At 48.9% G+C, this 26,788-nt stretch overlaps 1 protein-coding gene across 3 annotated transcripts; it reads left to right on the top strand.

Moving 5' to 3' along the window:
- Nucleotides 1-2,587: 2,587 nt before the first annotated feature.
- On the top strand, nucleotides 2,588-9,475 carry MYC (v-myc avian myelocytomatosis viral oncogene homolog). Of its 3 annotated transcripts, none has more exons than XM_012722821.1 (3): nucleotides 2,588-2,640; nucleotides 6,592-7,360; nucleotides 8,490-9,475. In XM_012722821.1, the coding sequence occupies exons 2-3, from the start codon at nucleotides 6,601-6,603 to the stop codon at nucleotides 9,050-9,052; spliced, it is 1,323 nt and encodes a 440-aa protein (XP_012578275.1). In that variant the 5' UTR covers nucleotides 2,588-2,640; nucleotides 6,592-6,600; the 3' UTR covers nucleotides 9,053-9,475. The 3 variants fall into 3 exon arrangements, with proteins under 3 accessions (XP_012578275.1, XP_012578274.1, XP_004679651.2); XM_012722820.1 differs by lacking the exon at nucleotides 2,588-2,640 and adding an exon at nucleotides 4,763-4,832; XM_004679594.2 differs by lacking the exon at nucleotides 2,588-2,640 and adding an exon at nucleotides 5,637-5,669.
- Nucleotides 9,476-26,788: the final 17,313 nt, after the last annotated feature.

The raw sequence follows: 26,788 nt of genomic DNA, 5'->3' as shown, positions 1-26,788 counted from the left end.
ATTGGCCCCTCAGGCTCTGCTCAAGAGCTTCCTTCTGTGCTGACTGTCTCGGGTATCACAAGCAATTCAGCAACATTTCCCACTAGATGCCAGTAGTGAACCTCCACCCCTTTATAAGAACCCCAAATGTCTCCAGATATTGTCCCTGAGACCAAAATCACCTCCATTTAAGAACCACTCGTTTATGGGAATCAAAAAAACAATCATTTCCCAAAGGCACTGGTGACCTCAGCAGACAAGTCAGAGGGGAAAATGGGAGTGGCCTTTGGCTTGGTGATCCAAGGTTACCAGATACCTTCCAGAAAGTTTCTTCTGCAGCAAGACAAGTCTGTTGAAGGAATGGTCCAGGGTACAGGACATTTTCATAGGAGAGCAAGCAAGGAGCAGCTACTCTCCGGAAGTCAGAAGCCTTGGTTTTGGATCTCTGCAAGAGGAATGGGCTCTCGGGTCATTGTGGCTTCTAAATAAGGACTGAAGATTAAAAAGCCGAAGTGGGGGGGGAGGGGAAATGCACGGGATTATGGTGGTGGCACACAGGTGACTTGGTGATGGGAAACCCGCGGGAATTACAATTGAGATGGAAAAAAAATGTACAAAATGATGTAAAAATAAACTTTTGTAATAAAAAAAAAAAAGCCGAAGTGTCCATCCTAGAGACAGATGTTGCCCAAAAGGGCCACAGAAAAGACAGGCCCAATGAGCAAAAGTGTGGAAACTTCTGAGCTTGGTTTGGGTTTGGCACTTTTGGAACCATAAACCAAAGCTTTGAAGGCTGTGACAAACGAGCCATTTGTCCACTGCAGCAACTACAAAGGGAAGCAGGATCTCAATGCAGGACTGAGACCGAGAGACACTCGGGCCTGGAGACCTGACCCAGCCCGGCCCGAGGACCCTCCTCCAGGGCCTGAGGGCAGTGGGTAAGGAAGCAGCGGGATATACTCAGTGTGGCCAAACATCAGCTCCTTCTTTTTCCTTCTCAGCTCTCTAATTTACACAGTATGATCCCGGGGCAGTCAAAGGGGGAGCCAGCATTTCCAAAATCTGACATGCCATTTTTTAAGTGCAGAAAGAGTTCCTTCCGGTCTTCTTTGTTATCCTGGGCCCAGTAATGTGGAATTTTATTTCCTAGTCTACAGAAGCGCTCTCTTGTTCCCTCCCCGGGATACCTGGCTGGCCAGACAGACCCAGGGCTCTCTCTTCCTTTAAGCTTCCCTGGCTACCGTGGTTTTGAATCTAAAGGCCCATCTTTCAAAACCACCTTTCTGCCCGAGGTACGCATGATCATACTCTGCCCTGGCCTCCCTTCTTGACAGCCCTTGATGACTTAAATGGGATCAGTAGTAGCTGCCCACCATCCTGGGGGACTGTCTGTCTTCTGGAGTTGTTAAAATGTGTTTAATCCTCTGGTTCAATTTCTGTCCATATTTGTTAATGTTCTTATCTGTGCACTATCAAAACTGTTTTTGAGGGATGGGAGGAGACATAACAAAGATAAAGGACCTCTATATCCCACATTCTGAAACTTTCTCCTGTGTCTCTGGAACTTGGTCCATTTGCCTGTTCTGTTCCCCATTTTGTCTCTGGTGAATCCTCTCACAGCTCCTGCACCTCTGGCTTGTACCCCAGTTCAGTTCTGTATGCATAAACAAATAATTTTTTTAATTAGTCTGTTTAATAAATTAGTGGACACTGAAAACCCAGAGTGGTGCCAGAGGTGGAGAGGTGTTCCAAGCAAGTGTGGAAGAGGTTTAATGAGTACTGGTGGGTGTTTTGCTCCTTGTTAGTTTTTTTGTTTTTTTAAATGGTTCTTTACACTTTTATTTTTTCAAATGTCCCCCTCCTCTTACAATAGCATCCATCTGGCTATAGTTCACAGCCCAATATTTTTTTTTTAAGTTTTAAAAGGATTCAGCAAATCCAAATGTCCCTCCCCTTTCACCAGGCCTCCCCCTCCCCTAAAAAATCCAGGGTCTTGCTTTTAAACTTTGTGATTAGATGTGTTTCGCAGAGGTGTGTGGGAGCTGAAGTTATTTTGCTGCTTTAGGGTTAGGCTGGAAATTGTCTTCGTGTGTTTACTTGTTAATTGTTACTCGTTTCGCATAAGTAGCGTCAATTCTCCATAGGGTGATGTTCGTCGTCAATAGACAGTGATGAGCTCATTTTCACCTCTGGAGCCGTTGAATGGCCGGCTCTGAAGCACTTTTCCGTCCGCCTTTCCGCAGAGGGCCAGAAGGAATCCTAACACTGGATCCTCGTTCCGCAGGCTAGAAATCCTGGATCCTCGTTCCGCAGGCTAGAAATCCTGGATCCTCGTTCCGCAGGCTAGAAATCCGGCACTGCGGAGGCCCGTCCCCCAGCGCCCACCCCCACCCACGGCGGGCATTCCGACGCGGTGATCTGCCAGTAGAGGGCACACTTACTTTACTTTCGCAAACCCTCGCACCAGAGCTGCGGGAGAGCGGACCCCGGAGCAAAGCTTTGCAGCAAAACCGTGGCCTGGGATTGGTCGCTCCCTGAGTTTAGAGCAAGGGCCTAGTGGCTGGAGTAATTTGCAATCCTTAAAGCCGAATAGTGCTGTGCGCCAGATTTGGAGGAAATTACTACTCATTTACAACTGAGGCTGAGCAACAAACTCAACGGGTAATAATTTATCTTAGGCACAAACACGCTATACCCGCACCCCTCCCCCCTGATTTTTTTTTTTTTTTTTATCTTTTGAAATGAAAGTTTGTCTGAAATGCGTTTGAGTGAGGGGCCAGGGATGGGATAAAATACTTTGATAAAATTTTGAAAACCCCGAGGGAATTTGTATTCCCTAAGAAATAGAGATTCGTTGAGGGAATGAACAAATCAGGTGTCGTACTGGGCAACATTCTGGGACCGGGTGTAGAGCTGCGAGCAGATTATACATAAAGCACTTTCACTACGCTAGTCAGAACTAGGAAATTAATGCCTGAAATTCGACCTATTTTTAATTGGCTCAAGACGCCCCCCTACACCCATCCGCCCCCCCAAAAAAAAAGGCTCGGGAGTAATATTTGGTTTCTTCCCTTTGATCAGAATCGGTGCTTTTTTATGTACACGATCTTGATTCCACCAATTAAAGGAAAGGAAGGCTCGGAAAGGAAGTAAACGTCCGGTTTTCCGAGAAGGAAAGAGTTAACGGTTTTCTTTGCGACTCCCGAGGCAGACTCCCCCGGTCTCACCTCTTCGCCCCCTTCTGGGGAGTCCGGTCCCGCAGCTCACTACCCCCCTCACAGTATTCCCCCGTCTAGCGCCTTTGATTCCCCCCAAACCAGGGAGCCCGAGACTGGTGTAAACCGGCGCCGCGGGAAGCCAAAAGGATTTGTCTCTGAACTCCGAAGGAGAGGCGCAGGGGTAGACTAGGGGTGCAAACCGACGGAGAGCAGATGGGGAGGGACCCCCGCGGAACGCACCCGCGTTCCCCCCTAACTCCAATTCCGGAACCTGCAGACGTCTCAGGGATTAGAGCGACCTGGGGGAAAAGCCGACTTGTGGGGAGCTCAGGGTTAGGTCTGCGCAGGCGGGGTGGGGGTACTTTATGCTACGGCAGCAAATTCAGGCATTCATCCTGGGCGGAAGATGCCCAATGGAAATAGCTGCACACACATGATGCATAATTCATTACCCCCCCTTCAAATCCACTGGGTGTTTATTCATAACGCGCTCTGCAGGTATACGTGGCGTGGCGTGGCTGAGTTATTGTAATAATTCCAGGCATCATATTCCTCCCTATACCTCCATCACTTATCCCCAACTACGCTAACACCCACATACACACTCGGACCGCGAGTCCATAAATTCCCCTCCCTTCTTAGCTCCTCTCTTCAGACTTATTTTCCAAACGTTGCCCTTTCGCGGCCTTAGGGAGGCGCCCGCCCGCCTGGGACGTGCGTGGCGTGGCGGTGGGTACGCACAGTATTCTCCGTGTTCTGGGCTCAGCTGTTAACTAACGTTCGTTGATGATTTAAGCACGCAGGACAAGTATGCAGTTTGTCAAAGCAAGCACTGCGCCAGTCTTACAGAAAGGGGCGAGATGAAGCGCAGGCGAAAGAAAATGGTAGGCGCGTAGAATTCAGCTGCGCTCTCACCGTGTTTACATCCGAGGTCGGCGCATTGGAGTGTCAGGCTGCGAAAACTGAGCCTCCTCCCCGCAGCCCCTCCCCCATTTCCCAAAGAGAGGGCGGGGGAGGAAGAAAAAAGATCCTCTCAGGAGAATCCCCGCCCACCAGCCCTTTATAGGGTAGGGTCTGAGCGGCGGAGGACCCCCGAGCTACGCTCTTCTTTGGCGCTGCGGCAGCCGCAGCGGTCTCAGCAACGCCGTCAGACTTCTCTGGCCGGGGGAGCGGGGAGCATTGGCGGGAAAAGAACAGGCGGGGGAAGGATTTGCATAATATAAATAGAGCAAGCTTGCGAGTACTTTGACTTCTTGTAGTAATTCCTACGGAGGCAGCGAAAGCGAGCGGGAGGGCCCGCGAGGGTGAGCCTCAGAGCTTGCTGAGCTGGTGCAGACGCGCTCGGGTACCCGGGGAAGGGAGAGCCGAGAGAAAGGGAGGCTTCGCCTCCGGTCCAGCCGCCCCCACCCCACCCTGCCGGCCGAGGACCCCTGCCAGCGGTGGGCCACCCCCACCGCCTCCGAGAAACTTTGCCCATTGCAGCGGGCGGGCACTTTCCACTGGAACTTACAAGCCAGCAAGTCACCTCCGGAGCGGAGAGGCTGTTCTTTCCATTTGGGGAGACGCTTCACCCCGCTCCTGAAAGGCGCTCCTTGCAGCTTTTCGGACGCTGGACTTGGGAGAGTTTAAACGCCGGTAAGCACCCCGATCTTATTTGTGTTTTCATTATTTTCTCTATCACTTTAATTTTGCGTTGAGTCGCGCAACCCCAACTCGGGGTGTCTTTTCCCAGTCCCCAGCCACTGACACTTTACCCACCAGAATAGTTGAAGTAGGTCGAGACAGGATAGGGATGAACCAGAACTGGATCGAGGGTAGAGAAATCCCTCTTGATCGATCCCTTCCTTTGTCAAGATGCGGGGAAGAGGCAGAGGGAAGCCGGGGAGCATTTTGTTGTGTGTGACTTCTGTGTGTGTGGTGGCGGTGTGTGGATTTTTTTACTGGAACTGAGGGATTTTTTTTTCTTTTTCTTTTTTCTTTTTTTTTCTTTTTTGCCATACACATTGGGACCGACCCTGGCCAGCTGTACGCTCGCTTTATTGCATTTCTTGCCTTTTGCTTTGGGGGTGAGGGAAGACGTGACGGAGTCTTTGCTTGAAGGTGGACAGAAAGCCTTAGGCGTGCCGAGTTCCTCGGAGTAAATATTATATACTGCGTGTGTGAGCGCGAGAGCACCCGGCCGCTGACTTTTCCCAGCCTAGCAAAGGGCATTTAAATTTCGGCTTTCGCGTTTCTGACAGACACTGCAGCGCGTCCCGCCCGCCAATCCGAGCGGCATTTCCAGTTCTCCCCCAGCTCCTTTCCAGAAGTTGGCATTTAGGCTCTTTAAAAGAATAATAAAATTAAAGATCTGGCTCTACGGAGGTGGTAGGACGTGGTTTTGGGGAGGCTCGCGGAGGGAGGGGGAGGGAAAGGGAAGCTGGGCAGAGATGAGTCGGATTCTGCTGGAATCATTGATTTGGGGGAATGAAGGTGATCTCCGCGGGCAACCTGTTCTCCCCCGGCCCCCTGGTGTCCCCCCGCGGGTAATCCCGCGCCGCGAAGATGCGGAGGGCCCGCGGGGAGCAGGGATCTGGGCTCGTCCGGAACAGCTGCTACCCTGGCAATCGAGGAGAAGGCGCCGGGCTACGGCCGCGGAATCTCATTAGGGTCTCTGGCGCAGTGGGGTCTCTGACGTGGGTGTTGAAAGGAGGTGCCCCTGTTATTTTTTTAACACCCCCCCCCTTTTATTGATGGGGGAAAGTGTTAAGACCCGAGGCTGAGATTGCCACCCCAGCCGGCGACAGAAAAGAAAAGCCGGCTGAGGAAGGAAGGGGGGCGCGCGGAGGGTGGGGATGGAGAAGGCGGAGAAGGGGAGGCTGGGAGGGGCGGTGGCGCCGGCGGGGTGAGGAGCCGGCGAGGGCTCGAGTGGGAACAGACGCGGCGCGGAGGGGCCCCCCGCATGGGAGGGGTCCGCGCGCGACTGCTCCCGCCGCGGCGCCACCTTCTTCCTTCAGGTGGCGCAAAACTTTGCGCTTGGCGTTTGGCAGATTGGATTGCCAGCAGCCGCCTCCCCCGGCCTCTTAAGGAGGCCAGAACCGATGTCGATTGCTTGGAGGCGGTCGCGGGGCCGACTCCGGGGCCGCGCGCGAGCCCAGAGCTCCAGGAAACCGCGGCTCGGAGGGCGCTACACTGCGGGCTCACCGAGTCGGCGTCCGCGAGGTCCGCAAGGGGGGAAAGCAAGCGTGCCCTTTTTGTGTCGTCGCTCCCCGGAGGCCCCTGTGAGGGGGAGAGCGGTGGAAGGGGAGTGGTTCTAGATGGTGGCGTGCCGGGAGCGCTGCGCCAGGTTTTTACGCAGCAACCACGATCCCCTCGGCTCAACATTGCCCTTCCCTTTGTGCACCCCTCTCTGCAGGCTATAGCGATGCCCCTCAACGTCAGCTTTGCCAACAGGAACTATGACCTCGACTATGACTCGGTGCAGCCGTATTTCTACTGCGATGAGGAGGAGAACTTCTACCAGCAGCAGCAGCAGAGCGAGCTGCAGCCGCCGGCGCCCAGCGAGGATATCTGGAAGAAATTCGAGCTGCTGCCCACGCCGCCGCTGTCCCCGAGCCGCCGCTCTGGGCTCTGCTCGCCCTCCTACTTCGCTGCGGTCGCGTCCTTCTCCCCAAGGGGAGACGACGACGGCGGCGGCGGCAGCTTCTCCACCGCCGACCAGCTGGAGATGGTCACCGAGTTGCTAGGGGGAGACATGGTGAACCAGAGCTTCATCTGCGACCCGGACGACGAGACCTTCATCAAGAACATCATCATCCAGGACTGTATGTGGAGCGGCTTCTCGGCCGCCGCCAAGCTGGTCTCTGAAAAGCTGGTTTCCTACCAGGCTGCGCGCAAAGACAACGGCAACCCGAGCCCCGCCCGCGGCCACGGCGGCTGCTCCACCTCCAGCTTGTACCTGCAGGACATGAGCGCCGCCGCCTCCGAATGCATCGACCCCTCGGTGGTCTTCCCCTACCCGCTCAACGACAGCAGCTCGCCCAAATCCTGCGCCTCGCCGGACTCCACGGCCTTCTCCCCGAGCTCGGACTCTCTGCTGTCCTCGGCCGAGTCCTCCCCGAGAGCCAGCCCCCAGCCCCTGGCGCTCCACGAGGAGACGCCTCCCACTACGAGCAGCGACTCGGGTGAGCTGGGCACCTCCGGGCCCATTAAGGGGGTGGCTGGCTGGCTTTCCTATTCCCCTTGGCGGCCAACTCACTTAGCCACTTCAGTAGACCTGCCCTTCCCCCACCCCCACCACCCCCCTAACTATTTCTTGTATTTGGAAAGAGAAATGTCAGATCCAAAGGGTCTGGGAGCTCTTCCCGGGATCGTTGAACTTTAGTGTGTCTCCTCCCATCCCTTCTCCAGACCCGCCCTGGTGGCCAGCCACTCCTTTCTCGCCCACCCCTAAGGAATTTCATTGGGTTTTTAATCTTCTGGCTTATCTTGCAATGCAACCCGCTCTCTTACCTTTCCTAAGCATTTTAATGAGGGGGTGGGGGGCGGTCAGAGGGTGGAGAGCAGTGTGAATGAGAGTAAGAGTTGATGTCTTAAAGAGCGTATGAATTGCTTCACTCTTCCCTTAACTTCTGAGAAGTTGTTGGAATTGAAGGGAGCACAGATCTCCAGAAATGTGGACAGGGCTGCAGACCCAATGGGCCACTCCCTCTGGGTGCCCAGAGCTAGTGAAAGTGCCTTGAGTGGAGGGACTGAGGACTTGGGATCTTGTAAGTCCACTTTGTACACTTACAAGCCAATCCTTGGCCAAAACTGGAGTTCTTTTTTATCTGCCTCCACCTCCCAGAAGTTTTGGCAAAGCTCCAAGGTGGTTTTTTGTTGGTTTTTTTTTTTAACTTCCAGTAAAACGGAGAGTTGCTAAAATCATAGGGGAGGTCCTTTGCAACACCTGGAGGGTTCTGGGGAAGGTCCCTTAAAAATAGGAGGTGCTTGGGAATGTGCTTTACTCAGGGTGTGTCCAGAGCCTCATTAAGTCTTAGGTAAGAACTGGCATCCATGTTATGTGATGCTAAGTTGTAATTCTTCTTGTCTGTGCCATAAAGCCAGCTGTCATTCCTTCCCTTCTGAAACTCTGCCTAAATGGGAGAAGAGCAGAGATGATAGGCTAGTGAGTTCTCTGTGTAGATAACTTTGTGCCAGGTACCTTTCTGCAGAATCAGCCTTACTTACATTTGCATAGAGTGAATTTAATCTCATTGACTGATTTCAAGGAAACCAATGCTAACCAGGTGATTTCTATTTCCTTTCTTAAAGAGGAAGAACAAGAGGATGAGGAAGAAATTGATGTCGTTTCTGTGGAAAAGAGGCAGCCCCCTGCCAAAAGGTCAGAATCGGGATCCCCCTCCAGCGGTGGCCACAGCAAACCCCCTCACAGCCCGCTGGTCCTTAAGAGATGCCACGTGTCTACCCATCAGCACAATTACGCAGCACCCCCCTCCACCAGGAAAGACTACCCGGCCCCTAAGAGGGCAAAGTTGGACAGTGGCAGAGTCCTGAAACAGATCAGCAACAACCGCAAGTGTGCCAGCCCCCGGTCATCTGACACCGAGGAGAATGACAAGCGCAGGACACATAACGTGCTGGAGCGCCAGCGGAGGAACGAGCTGAAACGGAGCTTTTTTGCCCTGCGGGACCAGATCCCGGAGTTGGAAAACAACGAAAAGGCCCCCAAGGTCGTTATCCTTAAAAAAGCCACTGCCTACATCGTGTCCGTGCAAACAGAGGAGCAAAAGCTCACTTCTGAAAAGGACTCCTTGCGAAAGCGGCGAGAACAGTTGAAACAGAAACTCGAGCAGCTCCGGAACTCTTGCGCCTGAGTGGACCTGGTAGAGGGAGGAACTGGAATCGCTCAGACTTCTCACTGGTTACTGTTGGAAAGTGCGGGAAAGGTTCCCTCTGACAGGAGCGCAGCAACCCATTACCTATGGACTTCTCTTCAAGTGCATGCTGGTCAGTGCAACCTCACAACCGTGGCTGGGTCTTCTGAAAGGGTTAGCCATATAATGTAAACTGCCTCAACTGGGACTCGGGCATAAAAGGACATTTTTATGCTTGCCATTTTTTTCCTTTCACAGATTTGTATTTAAGAATTGTTTTTAAAGAATCTTAAAAGTTTACCCAATTTTTCCTGTGTAAATAGGGCCATTAAATGTAAATAACTTTAATAAAACGTTTATAGCAGCTATACCAGATTTCAAACCCTGTATTATAAACCATGATTTTTTTTATTTAAGTACATTTTCCTTTATAAAGTTGATTTTTTTCTATTGTTTTTAGAAAAAAATAAAATAACTGGCAAATATATCACAGAGCCAAATCTTAAAGTGGTGTTTGGTTTCTTTTCTTATTCGCCCCTCATCAATTACAAATTAACAGAAAGTTGGCCCTTACAGGAATGAGCTTAGGAAGATGGGAACAGTGGTTGTTTAAGAAGGGGCAAGGGCTTTGCTTTGTTAAAATGGGTCTGGGGCTTTCTGGCCTTTAAGCTGTCAGGGCTAGAAGACTTCCTGGAGATTAGGTGATAAGGGCTGGAGCTGATACTTGAAAGAATGAAAGGGCAGAGGCTTGATGAGGTTAGAGGTAGGGAAAAGGGGGGATGCCAGAAGTGAAAGATAACACTTAAGTCCACAAAGGGCCAGGACTGGGGGCTGGGGGCTGGGAGGGAGATGAAGAGGAACTCTACTCTTGGTTAACCCATGCCTCCCCCTCTCAGGGGAAACCTGGGGATTTCTGTCCACCGAAAGCCAGGGGCCTGGAGCCAGCCCTTTCTCTGGTTGCCTCCTAAGCCCAAAGAGCTTTGAGAGGCGCATGATTAACTATGATAAAAGTGAGGAAAGCAGAGCTTCAGAGGGGTTATGTAACTTCTCAGAGGCCACACAGCACACTGCTTCCAGTCTGCTGCTTGTTGAAAAGCACTTTACCTTCCCTCTTGCCTTCTGTAGTGTCTAAAGTTTTCCCAATGAAGGCATCGACCTGGAGTCTGATACAATCACTCAAGTGATAGCATTAAGAAACTAGCTACTTTCCAGGTATTTTAACTGCATAGCAACCCTCTGAAGGAGGTACTTAGGGATGTACACACAAAAGGGGAAACTGAGGCACAGAGCATCTCACGCAAGTGCCCCTGTGCTAGAACACCTTGCAAAGTCTCCAGTGGAGCTGACCTGGCTGTTCAGGATCAGAGGAGTCCCAGCTAGTGGCTTCTGGACCTTCAGCTTCAGCACTTAGTCCGGTCAAACATCAGTTCTCCGCGTATTTTGTTTTTCTGGCTTGTTGTTCCTTCTCCCATGGAGAAGCCCACAGCTCATTCCCACCCACCTCAGTCACTCGTTAAATGAGATTCACACTTGCTCCTGGGAAGCAGCCAGTTGAGAAAGCTACTGTTCGCATCGTAAAATCAGACACACTTGCTTTTTGTCATATGAATCATTCTTTAGGAAACTACCTGCTCCCCTTCCTTCCAACCTTATACCTGGTTACTCCTGACACATGCTCCTCATTAGAACATGAAAAGGGATCTCCGAGTGTAGATATTATTAATTATAAGCCTTTGAAAACCCACGGGCCCGAAAGAGAAACAGAACACTGACCACATAGGTAAGTGGAAGTTACTATCGCTGTTCTAATTACCTCATTGTCTCGCCCACAGAATAGAACCTCAGATCTTCAGATCCCTGGACTCTCTGGGATTTTAATCCATCACCACCACCACCCATAAATCAATAAATAATTACTGTCTTTGGCTCTGACCCCTAAAATAATTTATTCAAGCCCTTAAAGTCTTTTTCTTGATCCTTCAGTTTGGGTCCTAAGACCCACCCTAATAGCTTCAAGCTGTCACACCCTAGATCCTAAATTCAAAGGGAGATACAATCCACATAAACTGAGTAGTTCAAAGTGTTACAAAATCAAGCGGGGGTGATCTTAAACACTTCACTCTTTGACCCTTTGTGGCTGGAGTGCAGCCCTGGAGTGACTCACTTGGGAACCAGAAGGTATTAGCTTGAATCACTAAGTCCCAACAAGCCTGTGGAGTAAGACAGCGTCTCCTCGCTAGGAAAACAACAGTACCATCCCAGTGATGGGAGACAGCTGAGGGAGGCAGTGTCACTGGGGACAGAAGGGACCGTTCCAGCAGCCTGTTCAGCGTTTCCCCTCTGAGGCTCCCTGAGCCAGAAAACATTCTGGAAACGGCTCCTTCTTCCAGAAAGTCAGGCCAGCCTTGACCCCAGGACTCACTGATCCCCAGAGCAAGCCCAGAGCACCCAATTCTATGCTACCCAGCAATGTCTTTAGTAGATGACCCCCATCCAGAATTTGCAATTTGGTCAGGGATCTGCTGGAAGGATTACCTAATACTGATGCTGCCTTCTACCCAGAACACTGTCCAGGAATGAATGGAGATTCCCCAGGGAAGTCTGGAGTGGTTTTGCTTAGGAATGGAATGTATAAAGAGGAAGGAAGTATTATTTTCTGCTGCTGTAACAGATACAGGCCTCATGAACTCCACCCCCACCCCAGATACTGGAACTACAAATCCCATCAATACCAATGAGAAGCAGACTGGGACCTGAGAGTGGAGCTGAACACGTTGAGATAAAACCAGACATGTGGGCTCCAGGGGGCTCTTGGCCTGGTGGTTCAAGGCTGGTTTCTCTGTTGGTGGCTGGTCATTTAGCTCTTGATTAGCTTTCATTGTGTTACTGAGGTTCCAAGTCAGCGGAACTGGTAGGACACTCTAGTTAACTTGCACCTCCCTCTCTTTCCTTGGGGTGTTCCTTTTCCTTTCCCCTTGTAAATAAACCCCTTTTTGTGTGTGTGTCCGCAGTACGATTGAATCTTAACTACGCGGAACCCCGTTCACATTGGGGTGCCCTGCAACATTGCCGTGTGGAAACAGAGAAGGGGTGAAAAGCAATCAAATTGTTAAATGAACACAGTACTCCCAAACTCAGTCTAATAGTTCAGCTTCTCATAGCTTCTTTATGTCAGTAGAGTTCTTAAAGCCCAAATACAGTTGGGCTTTAAGACAAACTGGCACAAAGCTTGGGGAAGAAGTCCCTGTCAAAAAGTTGCATGGGAAGCGGGAGTTCTATGGGGTTTTTGCAATAGATTATGACTGACTATGTAAGTCATGATTTCTTGGTATGCAGCTATGATCCCAGGAGCGTTTCTTCCCAGCAATAAATGGCCTTAGGCTACAAGATACTGAAGGATGTCTCCTGACACTATAAATGCATTAGATAGCTGTTCAAAGGCACCCCATTAAGCTAAACCGTTAAAGCCTGTTTCAAAAGAGGAGACTGGAAAAATAAACAATAGGATGAGAATAAGGATTGGTTTTTAGAAATGAAACTTAAACTCTATACTACCCACCACTAGAAAGGTAGCAATACTCTGTCTAGTCTAGAGCCTTCAAGAAAAAAGTTAGAGTAATTCCAAATTTAGAGAGACACCCAAAGTTTGCTTTGCCAGACCAATTCGAGGTGATTCCAAAAGACTCTGAGTTGATTTCCCATTTATTTTATTTATTTTTTTCTTTCAATATTCGTCTACACTAACCTCTTTAAGAAGACACAATTGAGGAAACAAGTGTTAATGGGATGTTGATCTTCCCAGGTTAAAGGAATGTTCTTTGTTTTGAAACAATGCCTAAGGGCTTGGCCACAAACCCCAACACTTTCTTCCTTTTGTCATTCCTATAGCCCATCCAGGGGATAAAACACCACAGTGCTGTCTGGGGTTTCCAGGGCTGGGTAAGAGGAGAGTTTCGGAAAGGAAAATCAACCTTGGTTATACATTATTCCGCTAGACCCTACACATTCACACACATTCTCTTAGTTCATCCCCCAAGCAACTTTTTGGATGTAAAATCTATTATTAATCCCCAAGTTAAACATGAGAAGACTGAAAATTTGAGAGTTTAAGTAATCTGACTGTGTGTGCTCCTAGGGCTGAAAAATAGTGAGTGGGAATGACTCACTTGTTCATAAATACCTCCTGAGCATCACTATGTGCCCACCCTGTGCTAAGGATGGGGAGAGGTGCCAAGATAAATGGAACAGATAAGGCTTAAGCCCTGTGGAATGACTAACAAAAAAGGAAAAAGGCATGCAATCACACTGGAGTTGTTTTACAGACACTGCTCTGGGGAGCAGAAGCTATGAAAGATTGAACAGTCTTTAGACTTAGCAAGATGGAGGCATCTCCTTGGTCTCTCCTCAAACCTGTGAACAGCACCTGCTCCAGCCAGAATCCTCCCCCTCTCCATTCCCTTCCTACAGTGCATCACTTGAAACAGCATCTAATCATTCTCCTAGCACCCTGGCGACCAAGACACCATCTTTGGATGTTCCTAGAGCATAATTCCTGCCAGTAGCATCAACATCACCCATGAATAAGTTACAAATGCAAATTCACAGTGTCTTGAATTAGAATCACAGATACAGGGTCAGGGGAACGATTCACCAGTCTTCCAGTCTCTGCCATCTCTGCCATGACTGCCTCCTTTTCAGCCACACACCAGTATGCTTCTGCCCTTAGGTCCCTTCAAAAATCTGCCTATGAGCTTTTTCAGACACTTTGTCTCTTCTGCCCAAACACAGTTGACCTATCACCCATCCTAAACCATGACCACCAACCTGCATGCTTTTGGTCCTCCCTGGTTCCCTTCCAATATTATCTGACCACAGGACAGGATTCCTTAGGATGCTGACATTGCCTGCCCTAACACTCCTTGTTCTTAAACCATCCATCATACCAGAGAGTTAGACTCACCTCAATGCTATTCACCAGTGCATCCTCCCTCAGTGCCAATATAAATGCCGGACACCCAGTGGTCACTAAATATGTCCTTGGTGAGTGACCAGAGGAAGAGCTGTTTTAATGGAATGATGCTCCTTCAACCCGGAGTTGCAGAGCAAAGCTCTTCAGAGCAAACCTCTTTTAAGAAGTTTAACGATGCTGATAAGGAAAGACAGAGGTGAAGACAGGGACTTGTATTTGATTCAATTTGCTTGGATGGATTTTGATTTTATCTTATTGAAGAGATAGTTTATATGCGAAGGGGCATCTTCGGTGTCAACCCCATTACCTGGAATTGCAAGGGCTGTATGGAATAAGTGAGCAATGCATTCCTGAGTTGTATCACTCCTCCAAAAGTGATTCTTCCAGGGAGTGAAATGAGAGACCCAGCAGGTCTCTTCTCTTCTTTAGGCTTCCAGAGCCCTCTGTTCTTGCTCTATTACGGGCCACATTCATCTGTGTTGAAATCATCCCTCTAATTTCCTTTCTCCCTCGTTAGATTCTAAACTTCACTGTAATTGTACCTGGAAAGATGGACAGTGTCCGGTGTACCCATTTGTCATCTATTTTACGTTTCTGCTTTGTGTGATTATCTACTTTTCCACCCCCACCCCCCTCCATCACCACCACCATTCTGTCTGATGTTCTGTCTTCAGCTCACACCCAATTTACTTACCTTCTGGATTCTACCTAATTCATTCCAGGCCGCAGAGTCCTCACCAACAACTCCTCTGAGTCTATCAGGCAGCATCTCCCAGAGACAAGTGACAGAAATGCAGCTTAAGCTGGTAAAAGCAGTAACATAAATAAAATCCATATTATCTTAGGTCACCAAAAAAGTCCAGGGGTGGCTGAATCCAGAGCCTCCAACAGTAACTTCAGAAGTCTTTGTCTTTCTTTGTCTCAGTGAGAATCTCTCCATGAGGGACAAAGATAACTGCCAAGACTGGTTCCTCAAGGCAGGAAATCCCTGTTCCCACACCCCAAGGTGAAAACCCCAAACAGGTTCCTCACTGGTCTCCTGGGGTCACAAGCCCACCCTGAGGCTGGTTAATCAGCTCAGTGCCCAGGCCCCTGCTTTGGTCTAGCTGGGGCCCCGGACTAGTCAGTTCCTACACCAAGATAGACGCACAAAAAAGACAGGTGTTCGTAATTACAGGTAATTATGGTGCTAAGCTGCTGAAGGTTGCAGGGGATAAAATGCCCCAGACATCTTTAAAAACCTGACCCATTGACCAATTGTCCACACGGCCTGTGGACCTTTGATGAAGGCATCTGCAGAGCCTACCTCAGAGCTACAGAAGCAGAAATGTCCAGAGGCTGTGAGCTTGGTGCCCATATAGAGATATTTAAGTTCTACAAGTGAAAGGAGTGAACGAATAGTTTTGGGAATTTAATACCCTAGCAGCATGGCCTTGGCTTAGACAACTACACAGATCTGAGTTTCTAGCCGGCTGCATCCCGAGCCAGAGCCAGCTATGTGGCCCAGGGCAAATGATGCTGTCCCCTATTTTGGGCCTGGCTTCCCCAATGTGCAAGGGTGGAGGGAAGAAAATAAAGAGGTGCCTGGGGGCGTGTGGGACCACTGGACCATCTAGACACCCCCTCCTTTTGACCTGCAGGCCAACTTCCCTTCTGGTAGCCTCCGCTGTGCAGATTTCAGGAATTGTTTTCTAAGCTCAGATTTCTAGGGTGTGTTTTGCTTTAGTTTTGTCTGTTTCTTTGTTTTTTCTATACTACATATGAATGAAATTATCCAGTATTTGTCTTTCTCCTTCTGACTTATATTTCACTTAGCATAATCCCCTCCAGTCCCATCCATGTTGTCACACATGGCAAGAGTTCATCTTTACTTTGTGTTTTGTGAGGGACACGCGCACACACGCGTGCGTGTGTGTGTGTGTGTGAGTGTGTGGAGGCCATCTTGCTAATCATGTCTCTATAGTGACTAAAGCCAGAACTCAGCTACTACAGAACGAACATGTCGAGTGAAACCTCAGCAAACCACAGCTCTGATAGGCATGTTTCTGTTAGCATGATGCCTGTGAAATGAGAAGTACCTGTGTTCTGGTTCTCTCCTGTGGACGGTCTACGAGTTTGCTGAGGCTGCCATGACAAATTCCCCAAACTGGTTAGCTGATCAAAGCAGAAATTTCTTCTGCCGGGTGTCAGCAGACAGCACTTGCCCTGCAGGCTCTGCCGACCCTCCTTGGCTCCCTGCTTCCTGGTGGCTGAAGCAGGCCAGGTAGTCATTGGCTTGTAGCGGCACCACTCTGATCGCCAGAGTATGTGTGATCACCTCCATGTCTCCTCTTCTGAGACGGGCGCCTGTCATTAGATGGGGACCCGCCCTCTACCAGCATGACCTTATTTCAACTAATTACACTTACAAAGGAAGTAAGTAAGCGCTCTTTCCAAGGAAGGTCACATTCTAGAGGTCTTGTTGGACATGAATTCTGGGGAAGATTGTCAGCACGGCTTCTGGGTAGCACCCCTAAGTCTGGATGAGTAGGACATCAGCACCACCCTCCATGCCCAAAAGGTGGCCACACACAGGTAGATCCTCAAGGTTAGGCTGCTCTCAATGGCAGCCCAGATGAAGGGAGTCGTGAACTTAGCTCCCCGATGACTGGGCTTCTCTGTCCCAGAGACGCCACACCCAAGTCCTCTTCCTTCCCCTTTTACTTGGCTTTCTTTTCCCACTCACCACCTACCCTCATCCCCTTTTATCCTTCCTTCCTCCTCCTAGTCACAAAATCTCTGGGCAGTGTGGGGGAGGGTATGTGTGTATGTGTGTGCAGACTCAAATGCCTGCATCCCCAAAGTGAGATCCCACCCCATTCGGGAGCACCTGTTCCCCTCACTTCAAGCTCATTCACCCCACCAAACATTTCTCAACTCTGCTTTCAGGGTGCAAGACCATCAGTGTCTCTCAGAATGCTGAAATAAATTCTCAGTTCTTAGTCAAAGATCCTCTCTTAGCCACACACCCTTCCGATATTTTTTTTCTCCAGAAGTCCCAAGTGAAGTTTCCTCTTGACTGGGGCAGACAGCCTCTTCCTCTTTCTTGGAGGATGCCAGTTCACATCTCAAGACTAAAAATGAATTGCGTGTTGTCAGTAGGTGCCAAGCAGTGCCCCCAACCCTTCATGAGAGCTGACACTCAGCCAGGTGCTCATCACACAGGGCACAGCCAGGCCTCTGGCAAAGGCAGTATTTGCAGAGGTCACACAGTTGGTGGTGGCAGTCAGGGCCTGTGGAGAGACAAGGGGGTGCCTTCTGAGGAGTTCCTGGAACCTCAGCATCCACAGGCCCCATTTGTCAACAGACTGTGGGCCTCCACAGGGACTACTGTGGAGAAGGTGGGGAGTGTCCGGCACCATTCGCGTTGATGTCTCTGTGTTGAATGTATCTGAAGAGATATATTCTAAATCTAAAAAGCTTTTTCTACATTGCTGTTTCTTAGAATCAGAGGAGGATTGAGAGACTGGGATGAAGTAGGGTCAGGAGAAAGGAAGAGGAAGGGGAGGGAAAAGGAGAAGGAGAGGTAGGGCGGAGGAGAGAGAATAGAAGGGGGAGGGAGGAAGGCAGGGAAGGAGAGAGGAAGAAGGGAGAGGGAGGGAGAGAGGGAGCTGATCTCTGTCTATCAGACTCCAGAACCCTTCCTCTGCTCAGGCTGAGTTGAGGAGAGAGAGGCTTGCACACTGCATCCCTTCGAAACTGCTTCCAGACAACGGTAAAGGATGCCCTTTTCATCCTTCCGGTGATGGACTGAAGCCCAACGGAGGGCTCACATTTCCAGTCTTGCATGCAGTCTCGGTGGGGTGGGGTTGTTGCCCAAGGGGAGGGAGGGGCAGCCTGCACAGCCTTATCAAAAATTCTCTTGGAATCAGTTTTTCTCACCACAGCTGCTTTGGGCTTCTGGGTGCAATCACTTAATCCCCAAAATGCAAACTAATCACAATTTCAAAAAGCTCATATTGGCTGCTTTCCATTCAGCTTGATTCAGCATGCTTGGCACACTGAGGACACGGTTCACCCTGACATCACAGAAAAGCAGCAGCCTCACATCCCACCCCCACCTGTCAGGACCAACTTTGTGTCTTTCCTGAGGGAACCCCTCTGTCCTACTTCCTTGCACCTTCTCTCCCAGTGCCCCAGCAAGTTTGTCCACTTGGGGCAGACCCCCTTTTCCTCCCCCTCCCCCAGTCTGAGGAATCCAGCTCTGAGGCCTGGAGCTGCCTTTTGACAGCTCAAGGACTGGCAAGGAGGGGGAAGGAAGTTCCACCTGGGCCTGGCCCCACACCGACCAGTCAGGCTCTCTAGGGTGGAGCTTGGGAAAATGCACCTCAACCAGTTCTCTAAGATGCTGGGAAGTCCTGGGACGAGCTTCCTAGACCTGAGTCATTGCTTCATCTTCAGAAATTTTTATCTTGTGCTTAAAAAATAAAAACGAAAAAACATTAGGGCCTCCCTGTGGCACAGGGGTCAAGTCACAGTGCTGTCAAGCTATCAGAAGTGTGATCCTGCCAGGGAGCTGACCCACAGGGTGCAGCAGATCTCTCCAGTCTCCCTGCTGCTCCCTTCAGCAGTGTACCTCAGTAGGTGCTCCCATTCTGCTCCCCACTCTGTCTCGGGTGAACCCACTCATCACCGCCCCCCACCAACACACATACACAAACTTCCAGTTCTTGGATGCATACATAAATAAAAATAAATCTTTAAATAAAAATTTAAAGAATTAACCAGCATGTACCTGGTGATTCCCAGGTACATGTGCCCCACACGCTATCGACTTAGGGAGGGTGGCCCGCTCCAGTGAGGAAGGCACCCTTACCGTGATGGACAGGCGAGGAGACCCCACAGGCCTGCAGTGCCCACATGTGCCTTTCTTCAAATCACCTCACTAAAAACGTTAGATCATGTACTTGAATTTAATATGAACTCTGAGAGCAAGGATTTCTAGCTGTTTGTTCCCTCTGGATACACTGAGCCGAGAAGAGTACCAGGCACGGAGTACCCATCACTGCATCCTGTTAGATAAATAAATGAAGAAAAATGGAAACATGTAGCATGGCTTGAGATATTGGTTGTATTTATTTTTTCTCAAACTAAACAGACATAACAATGACCTTTCGCAAAGTGGGTCCCGCCCAAAACCAAGTCATATTGCTCAGTCTCTGCTTGGGAAGTGCTGACGACCCTCCTCCCCGCCCCCCAACCCCCCGCCTGCACTCTTCATGGCTATGAGCTCCTGAGCAGGGACCCAGACAGGATTGTCCATCTTTGCCTCCCTGAGTCTAGGGGAGGAGTCCACTCTGTGTTCTTTAATCTTGCTGGAGAGAACTGATATCACATTTGACAAAATCTAAATCCTTTCCAATCCTTTGAGATCTGAAGGAGATGATGGAAAGAGAAGCACGGCAAGGAACAGAGGCTAAGGAACCAGCAGGCCATAAAGGGAGGTTGGGGGCTGCAGGTGTGAGCCGCTGGAAGTCCACTGGGGTTGGCTCTTCACACCCCATAAGTATCTCCTTCGAGCTGGTCTCCTTTCTTGAGCTGCAAATTCCCTACAGGTAGAGATCACGTCTTTCCTGGTCTGCATCTTCAGAACCTGCTCAGTTCCTTAGAGAGCACATAGAAGATGTTGGATAAAGAAATAAATGAAGGACAAAGGATTAAATATGTCCTAATGTGAAAATATAACATACCTGGCCTCCCTGGTGGCACAGGGGTTACAGACACCTGCCACTGCAGCATGATTTCGATCCCCAGCAGTGGATTTCAGTCCATCCACCTGTTTTGCTCCCCACTCTGTCTCTGGTGAATCCTCTCACCTCCTCTCCCCCACACCTCTAGCCTACACCCAGTTCTTGTATGCATAAATAAATAAATTTTAAAAAGGAAAAAGTATAACATATCTTCCCACTCATTTTCCTATTTCCTCTATCTCCAGGACCTCCAATAAAATATGCATTCCCATATAGTGTATTTGGGGGAGGCAGTTTGGTTGGGACAGCTGACTGAAAGTGGTAGAAGAGCATTTTACTTTAGGCAGAAAAATAATAATTAGCCCCCCAAAAGAAGGAGGATTGTCAAGGATAAGATCATATGCCCAGCCCCACGCCAAACCCAACCAGGTACCTGAACTCCAAATTCTGGGGTGGGTAGGGTGACCTCCCTGGGGGTCTTGCGCTGCCAGTAATGATTCAGTGTACTGAGTCTGCCTTGGACAAGAGCCCAGGGAACATCACAAGCTAATGACAAGGAGGCAGGCAGGAGTCCATGGTAGCCAAGCCCAAAACGCACAGAACAGTTTTGAATAGACGCTGCCAGAAGCCTAATGACCAGGAAATCTTGAAGAAGCAGAACTTGAGCAAGCGCCTAGGCCTTACCTTGGCAGGCAGTGCCAGTGTCAGAGACAATCCTGCGTGAGGGGGAGGAGAAAGTAGACTGCGCAGTAGGTTGGAGGTTGTGAGTCGGAGACTCCATAGAAGACTCAGGGCAGCCAATAGCGCTTCTCAGCGAGCTCCCTCCATTGCTTTAGGACAAGAAATAATTTGCCCAGAACGGAGCTGCTTAAGTGCAATTGAATTTCAGTGCCGTTAATTGGTAATGGAAAATCTGAAACCTAAAGTGCAGGTTTGAAAGCTACTGTCCAACCTCAGTGTCTAGAAATAACTTGGCTTAGCGCTTTTTCTGTCACTTAGAATCGTGTGCAACAGGACGTGAGTGAACTGTTTTGAAAGAATACCAGGTTCTAGCATTGGCTTCTTAGTCATGAGAACAGCCTACAGTTGTGTCCTGGACATTCTGAACTACAGGAGTTGAACCCAGTCTTGTGTCTTTTGGTTAATGCCCTTGGTGAGCATTCCTTCCTCACCTGCTGCCTCAGAAAGTTGTTTCACATCCAGCGGCAATGCTAAGACTACAAATAAGGAAGCTGTGTGTGTGTGTTAGCTTCTTTTTCATTTTCTCTTTTTGGCATAGAAGAACTGGGGTCTAGGCCAGAGATATGGGAGGTGAGAGGACTCACCAGGGACAGAGTGGGGAGCAGAACAGGCAGATCCACTGAGACACTGCTGAGGGGAGCAGAGGCCTAGACAGGGGAGGTCTGCCGCGCCATGTGGGTCACCTCGGTGGCTGTAGAGGTCATAGTGTTGAAACTTAACCCCTAGGTCACCCTAGGGGTGCCCAAGAAGCTATTTCTGTATGTGGCACTACACCTTCGATTGAGAATGTGTTTCTGCTCACTGTGTCTTGTTATAATTGCCCTTTTTTGGGGGGGGGAGGGTTCAGTAATAGAAAGAGAGAGATCAAAGGAGGGGAGAAGAGGAGAGAGAGGGCACAAATAAGAAACGGAAGTGCAGGGAGTGTTTATCAGCAGCAAGGCCAGACATGCCCATTGGGTGATGGACAAGTAAATGATAGCTACCCAGCGACCGACATCCTGTGACAACCATCCTGCTAGAAATGAGGGAGCTTAGGCAGGTTGGACCCTTGTCAAGGAGGCAGAATTGGTGGTGACAGCAGCGGATTTGACAACCGTTTGTCTGGCATCACCCCATGGGCAGTCTCTAAGGTGGCCCCCAGTAACCCGAGTAGCCATGGCCTGTGTCAGTCCTTCCCTGAATGTGAGGCGGATGAGTGACTCACCTATAACGACAGTCAGTTGAGGATAGCGGTCACTACTGAGGTTAGGGACCACAGTTTCCTCTTAAACATGGTCTTTTTCTCCTTTGGCTCATCAGCTAGAGGAGACCAGCTGCCACGTCATTGGGTGCAGCTAGTGAATCTTTGGTCAAAGATCTGTGAATGGGGGTGACATATGGCACCTCTGGGCATGAGTTTTAAGAGCCCACGTGCGTATCACTTTGCCCCTGTTTTCCTGGGTGGGAATCCTGGCCGTTGAGCCTCCTGTCTGAGGCATCACAGAGAAGAAGTTCCAGCAAACCCAAGCGGCACATAGCCTGTGGGTAAGGAATGGCCCTTTGCTGTGGAAAGTCACTAAGACTCTGGCGTTGTTTGTTACTGAAGCCTTCCCTACCCTGCTCTGTCAGACTATAAGCCAAAATATCTCTTTGACAATTGCAATCTCTCTCAAATTATAATTAACTCAACCTTCAATTCATCAATACATACCGTTACGATTTTGTACACCTGATTTATGAGTGACATTTGCATCTAAACTAAAATTTGCTCCTAATCACTTGATGTCACAAAATTGGGATGTGAATAAGGAATTGATTTGCCATAGCCACTTTTATGAGAATCTGTGGGAAGAATTCTCTTTCAGTGCCAAGATAGCTAGCTCTCTTTGAAAACAGATTCTGGTTTTAATCTTAATATATTTATTTTGCACTCTGGTGGCATCAGGGCAAAAAAAAAAAAAAGATGCTAATTCCCCCTCTGTCTTGGCTGCTAGGAAGCTCAGACAGATCTGACTGTCCGTCTGTGGCAAGGTTACAAGACATTATGGCACTTATTTTTAGTACTAACCTTGTCGTTGGCTTCGGTTTCATTTTCTATAATATTTTTTCCCTTATCCTGACTAACATATCCATAAAGTACTTTAATCCACTTTGAAATAAAGGGGGGAAATAATAAAGGTAATATTATAAATTAATATGTATGTGTGTGTGTCTCTGTGTGTATAACTTACACACAGTGTAAACATTAGTGGTAGGACAGCTCATGCATTGATACCAGAAAAAAAAATCTGAGGGCCTCCCTGGTAGCACAAGGGGTTAAAGCACAGCACTCTGAGCCCGCTGCAGCTGCTGCAGTACAAGTTCAATCCCCTGCCAGGATGCTGACCCACACCGTGCAGCAGACCTCTCCTGTCTCACCTGCTGCTCCCCTCAGCAGTGTATTTCAGTCAATCTGCCTGATTTGCTCCCCACTCTGTCTCTGGTGAACCCTCTCACCCCTTGCATCTTTGGCCTGGATGCATGTATAAATAAATAAATCTTAAAAAAAAAAAATCAGGAATGGGTTTTAAAAAAAGAAAAACTCTGGGCTTCAGTCCCAGTTTGACCTCTCAGTAGCTGTGTGACCCTGCAAGAATGATTGTTCCTCAGTTTCTTCTTTATAGAAGGGAGGGGGCACTGATAGTATTTCCCTTGAGGCTGGATGTGCTACTTATGTTGGGAAAGTGCTTGGCTCTCATAAGTGCTCTTAGCAAATTTTAGTTCCTTCCTTCCTCAACTCAAAACCCCTTCAGCAGCTATTTGCTTTTGAACTTGCTCAATCATGTTCCTGGGTGTCCCGGTGAGCTCAGAAATATCTGCCACTGAGGAAATGGATTTTTGCTGCATCAGGAGAAACCTAGGTCAGAGGGAAGCTGAGGCAATAGGGCTGGACCAGAGGAAACCACTGCTGTTGGCTACTTGCTGGGTTCTTACCATCGTGATCTTCCTTGGGGTCACAATGGGAAGAAGGAGGTGGAAGTTCAAGGCGGGTAGATATTTCGATGCTTTCTAGAACAGACTTGCTGACTCTGAAGAGGTTCTTTCGTGTAGACCTGCTGGGAAGCAGGAGGGAGCTCATGCCAGTTCATCCAGGTAACTGTGTGTGACATAAAGAGTACAGCAACATTGGCACTGGGTGCGGAGGGTCCTCTGTTTGAGGGCTGTTCTGTGTTGCAGGGGGCTTGGCGGAACAGGCGCTGCAGGGAGATATTCTGGGTTGGATTCCACACTACTACCATAAAGCCACCATCACAATAAAGTCAGTCACATGAATTTAATTCCTCAGTTTAGATAAAAGTTATGTCTACAACTATACTGTAGTCTATTAAGTGGGCAACAGCATTGTGTCTTAAAAAACAATACACACTCTAATCAAATGTGACACAAAGACATACACTGTTGGAAAAATGAAACCAATAGACTCACTCAATGCAGGGTTGAATGAGCACTAATCTTCCATCTGTAAAAAGCACAGTATCTAGGAGTCATGATAAAGCTACGTGCAATGAAGCGAAGTAAACCCGACTCTGGCTTCTACCCACTAGAAGCTAACAGCCAACCTCCCTCCCACATCATGACAATGAAAATTGCCTCCAATGTCAAATGTCCCTTGCAAACCATTTCCTCACCTCCTTTGAGAACCACTGGTATTGTCACAAAGCACTTGACCTTGCTCAACATTTATTAAGCACCCACCAAGAGTTGGGGGGTCAAAGCACCCATGATGTCATTTTAGTCCTTGTAGGTCACATCTCCATGGGGAGAAGGACCAGCCCACATACCATTGCCACTACTGTGGCCAGCTCAATAGCAAGTGGGGAACGTGGGTCCAGGCTGGGCTCAAGGGGGTAAGACCAGCTAGTCCAAAGGAAGGGAGCACTGGGGTGGAACAATGGAATGCCCTCCCCAAAGGGTCATTCCCCTCCCTACACTTAGTTTTCTTTTTCCAGCACTTCATATGATTCCTTCTATGTGACTATGATTGTCATCGATTATTTTTGTTTCCTTGTCATTTTGCTTATCTGCCTCCTTTACCAATCTGTAGACAGACCCCATGAGAACGGAGACCATTCTCCGTTCATCTACCCTAGAAACCCCTGGGACAGGTGGAAGACAACTGGAAAGGAAAGGAAAGGGAGAAGGAGAGGAAGAAGGTAAGAAGAAAGAAGGGCAGGTGGGAAAAGTGTTTCACAGAGGAACAGTATATGCAAAGGCCCAGGGGTCCACAGGTAGATTTGCAGGGCTCAGTGCGAAAGGAAAACAAGGGGTCCCTTGTTCAAATATTGTTGAGAATTTTAAGACATGCTGGTGGACTATGGGATTCTTTCTATACCTCTAGAACACAAGCAACGATGCAATTATTATTTCCTTACTAAAAAACAATAATAAGATCAAGTTAAAAGAATTAAGACAGCCAAGCAGAGCGTCCTGGTGAACGTGGGCTCTGTGCATGCCCAGGTCTCCTGCCCCGCGGTGCGCTCTGGGTGACGAGCAGGTGCCAAAACTGTTGGTGGCCTTGCGCTGTCCTCACTTGGGTCTGATGAGGTGGCCAACGTGACCTCTCACCACATTTTCTGACATCGTTTTCCCAGAAGGGAACAGAGTTCGTCTTAAGTGTGTTCTTCCAAATTTGATGTTGATATTAAGAAATACTGCAGGATGAGGTTGCTCAGCTCACGTTCCACAAAAAGCCTGGCTTGGCGGAGAACTCAGGAAAACCCTGAGCAAGCCCCAAACAAAGCTGCAGTGTGTGGCTTTCTGGGCCCAAGCCTGCTAGCTGGCGGCTGGGGGTAGGGTGGGGGGGTGTTGGGGATGGGGGAGGGGAGGACCACGTTTCTACTGAGGCTCACTGAGTCTAGGCAAGCCCTCTGCTCCCTACCCGGTGAACATGGCAATTTGTTACCAGCCTACAGCACCAGCTGCAGATCAACGCTCTCTGATCCTTAGTGCTCAAGCTTGTAATTTACAGGCTGCCTTGGAGGATAATTTTAATTAGGACTTACATGGTATATTTGACTCCCAGCTGGTATCCCCCAGTCATTTGCTCAGATCCGCCTGAAGGGCTTTGCCACTGGGGCAGGAGATGGGGGGAACTCTGGCTGGGGACTACTTTGTGTGTGGAATGAATGGGTGTGAGTGCATTCAAGTGTAAGTGCTTGCACACACATCCACACGCCCTCCCAGGAGATTTATGTGTATCCAAATATGAAGAGGATGATTACTTTGTCTCGTTTAAGTCTGGAAAGAGTCTTAGAAGCAGTCCAAGAACCTGTGGAAATGACTATTTAAAGGTAATATGGAATACTGTCAGGTCATGAAGATCATTACCTCCAGGGCTGGAAAGACATAGGAAAGGACACCTGACCTGTCACTTGGAGGTTTCTTCACAGCCAAGGTTTCATGAATTCTCCCAGAGAATGTGCTAATTTACCCATTTCACAGATGAGGTCTAAACCACATCAGGCTTATAATTTAGATCTCTAAAACCAAACTGCCTGTCATAAAGGATGAAAGCAGATAGGAGGAAAGTGGAGAGCTCCTTTCTTTCCCTGGCATATAAATGGGCGCATTGAACGCTCACCTGGGCCTGGCCCCAACCTGGACAGTCTCTTGGTGGCAAAAGCCCATCTTTTTCTACCTGTTCAATGCCAGAAAACCAACAGGCAAGATTCTTATGACCCAGAGTAATGGAAAATATGAAAGGATAACAGTTACAACAAGTATGATTTCACAAAACATCTTTCACTACTTCCTGACATTGGAATTTTAGTCACCCCTACCCTTTCCAGCAAACTATTGATTCCACATTCCCCTCCAGCACTCTAGATTATGCATCTTTCTGCTTTTTTTCAAGGAACAGAAGGAAATGACAGCCCCTTTCCCTAGGGCCCCCTCCCCAGTCTGAAGCTTAGAGGAGGAAACAAGAAGCATCTGTGTAGTTTGAGAGCAGGGGTGATACATTTGCTCTTCTTTGAGGCATTTTCTAGTAAACACCCTGTTACAGAGACCTCATGTCCCAGCTTTGCCATGTTCCACTTATATGACTTTAAATCTCAGTTTCCTGGTCAATAAAAAGAGGACAACACCATACCATCCCACCTCTCTCCCCAGGGCTGATGAAAGAATATTAAAATGCATATACCGTGGCTCAATACTTGAACCTGTAGAAATGTATTACAAAGGAAACCCATAGGCAAGGATTCAGAAGCACAAGACACTGTTATAGTATTGGGAAACTACAAGCAACCTAATAGCTGTCCATATGGAACTTACGTAATG

This window comes from Condylura cristata, unplaced genomic scaffold (genome assembly GCF_000260355.1).
Source record: "Condylura cristata isolate star-nosed mole 26May11 unplaced genomic scaffold, ConCri1.0 scaffold00009, whole genome shotgun sequence".
In the NCBI taxonomy this organism is placed as follows: domain Eukaryota; kingdom Metazoa; phylum Chordata; class Mammalia; order Eulipotyphla; family Talpidae; genus Condylura; species Condylura cristata.
The sequence above is the reverse complement of the archived record's forward strand: the minus strand, read 5'-3'. Positions and strand labels throughout refer to the sequence as shown.

Excerpts from the sequence above, each read along its gene's own strand:
- MYC (XM_004679594.2), top strand. Across the intron at positions 7,361-8,489 it reads CACTACGAGCAGCGACTCGG|AGGAAGAACAAGAGGATGAG; the intron begins GTGAGCTGGGCA and ends CCTTTCTTAAAG.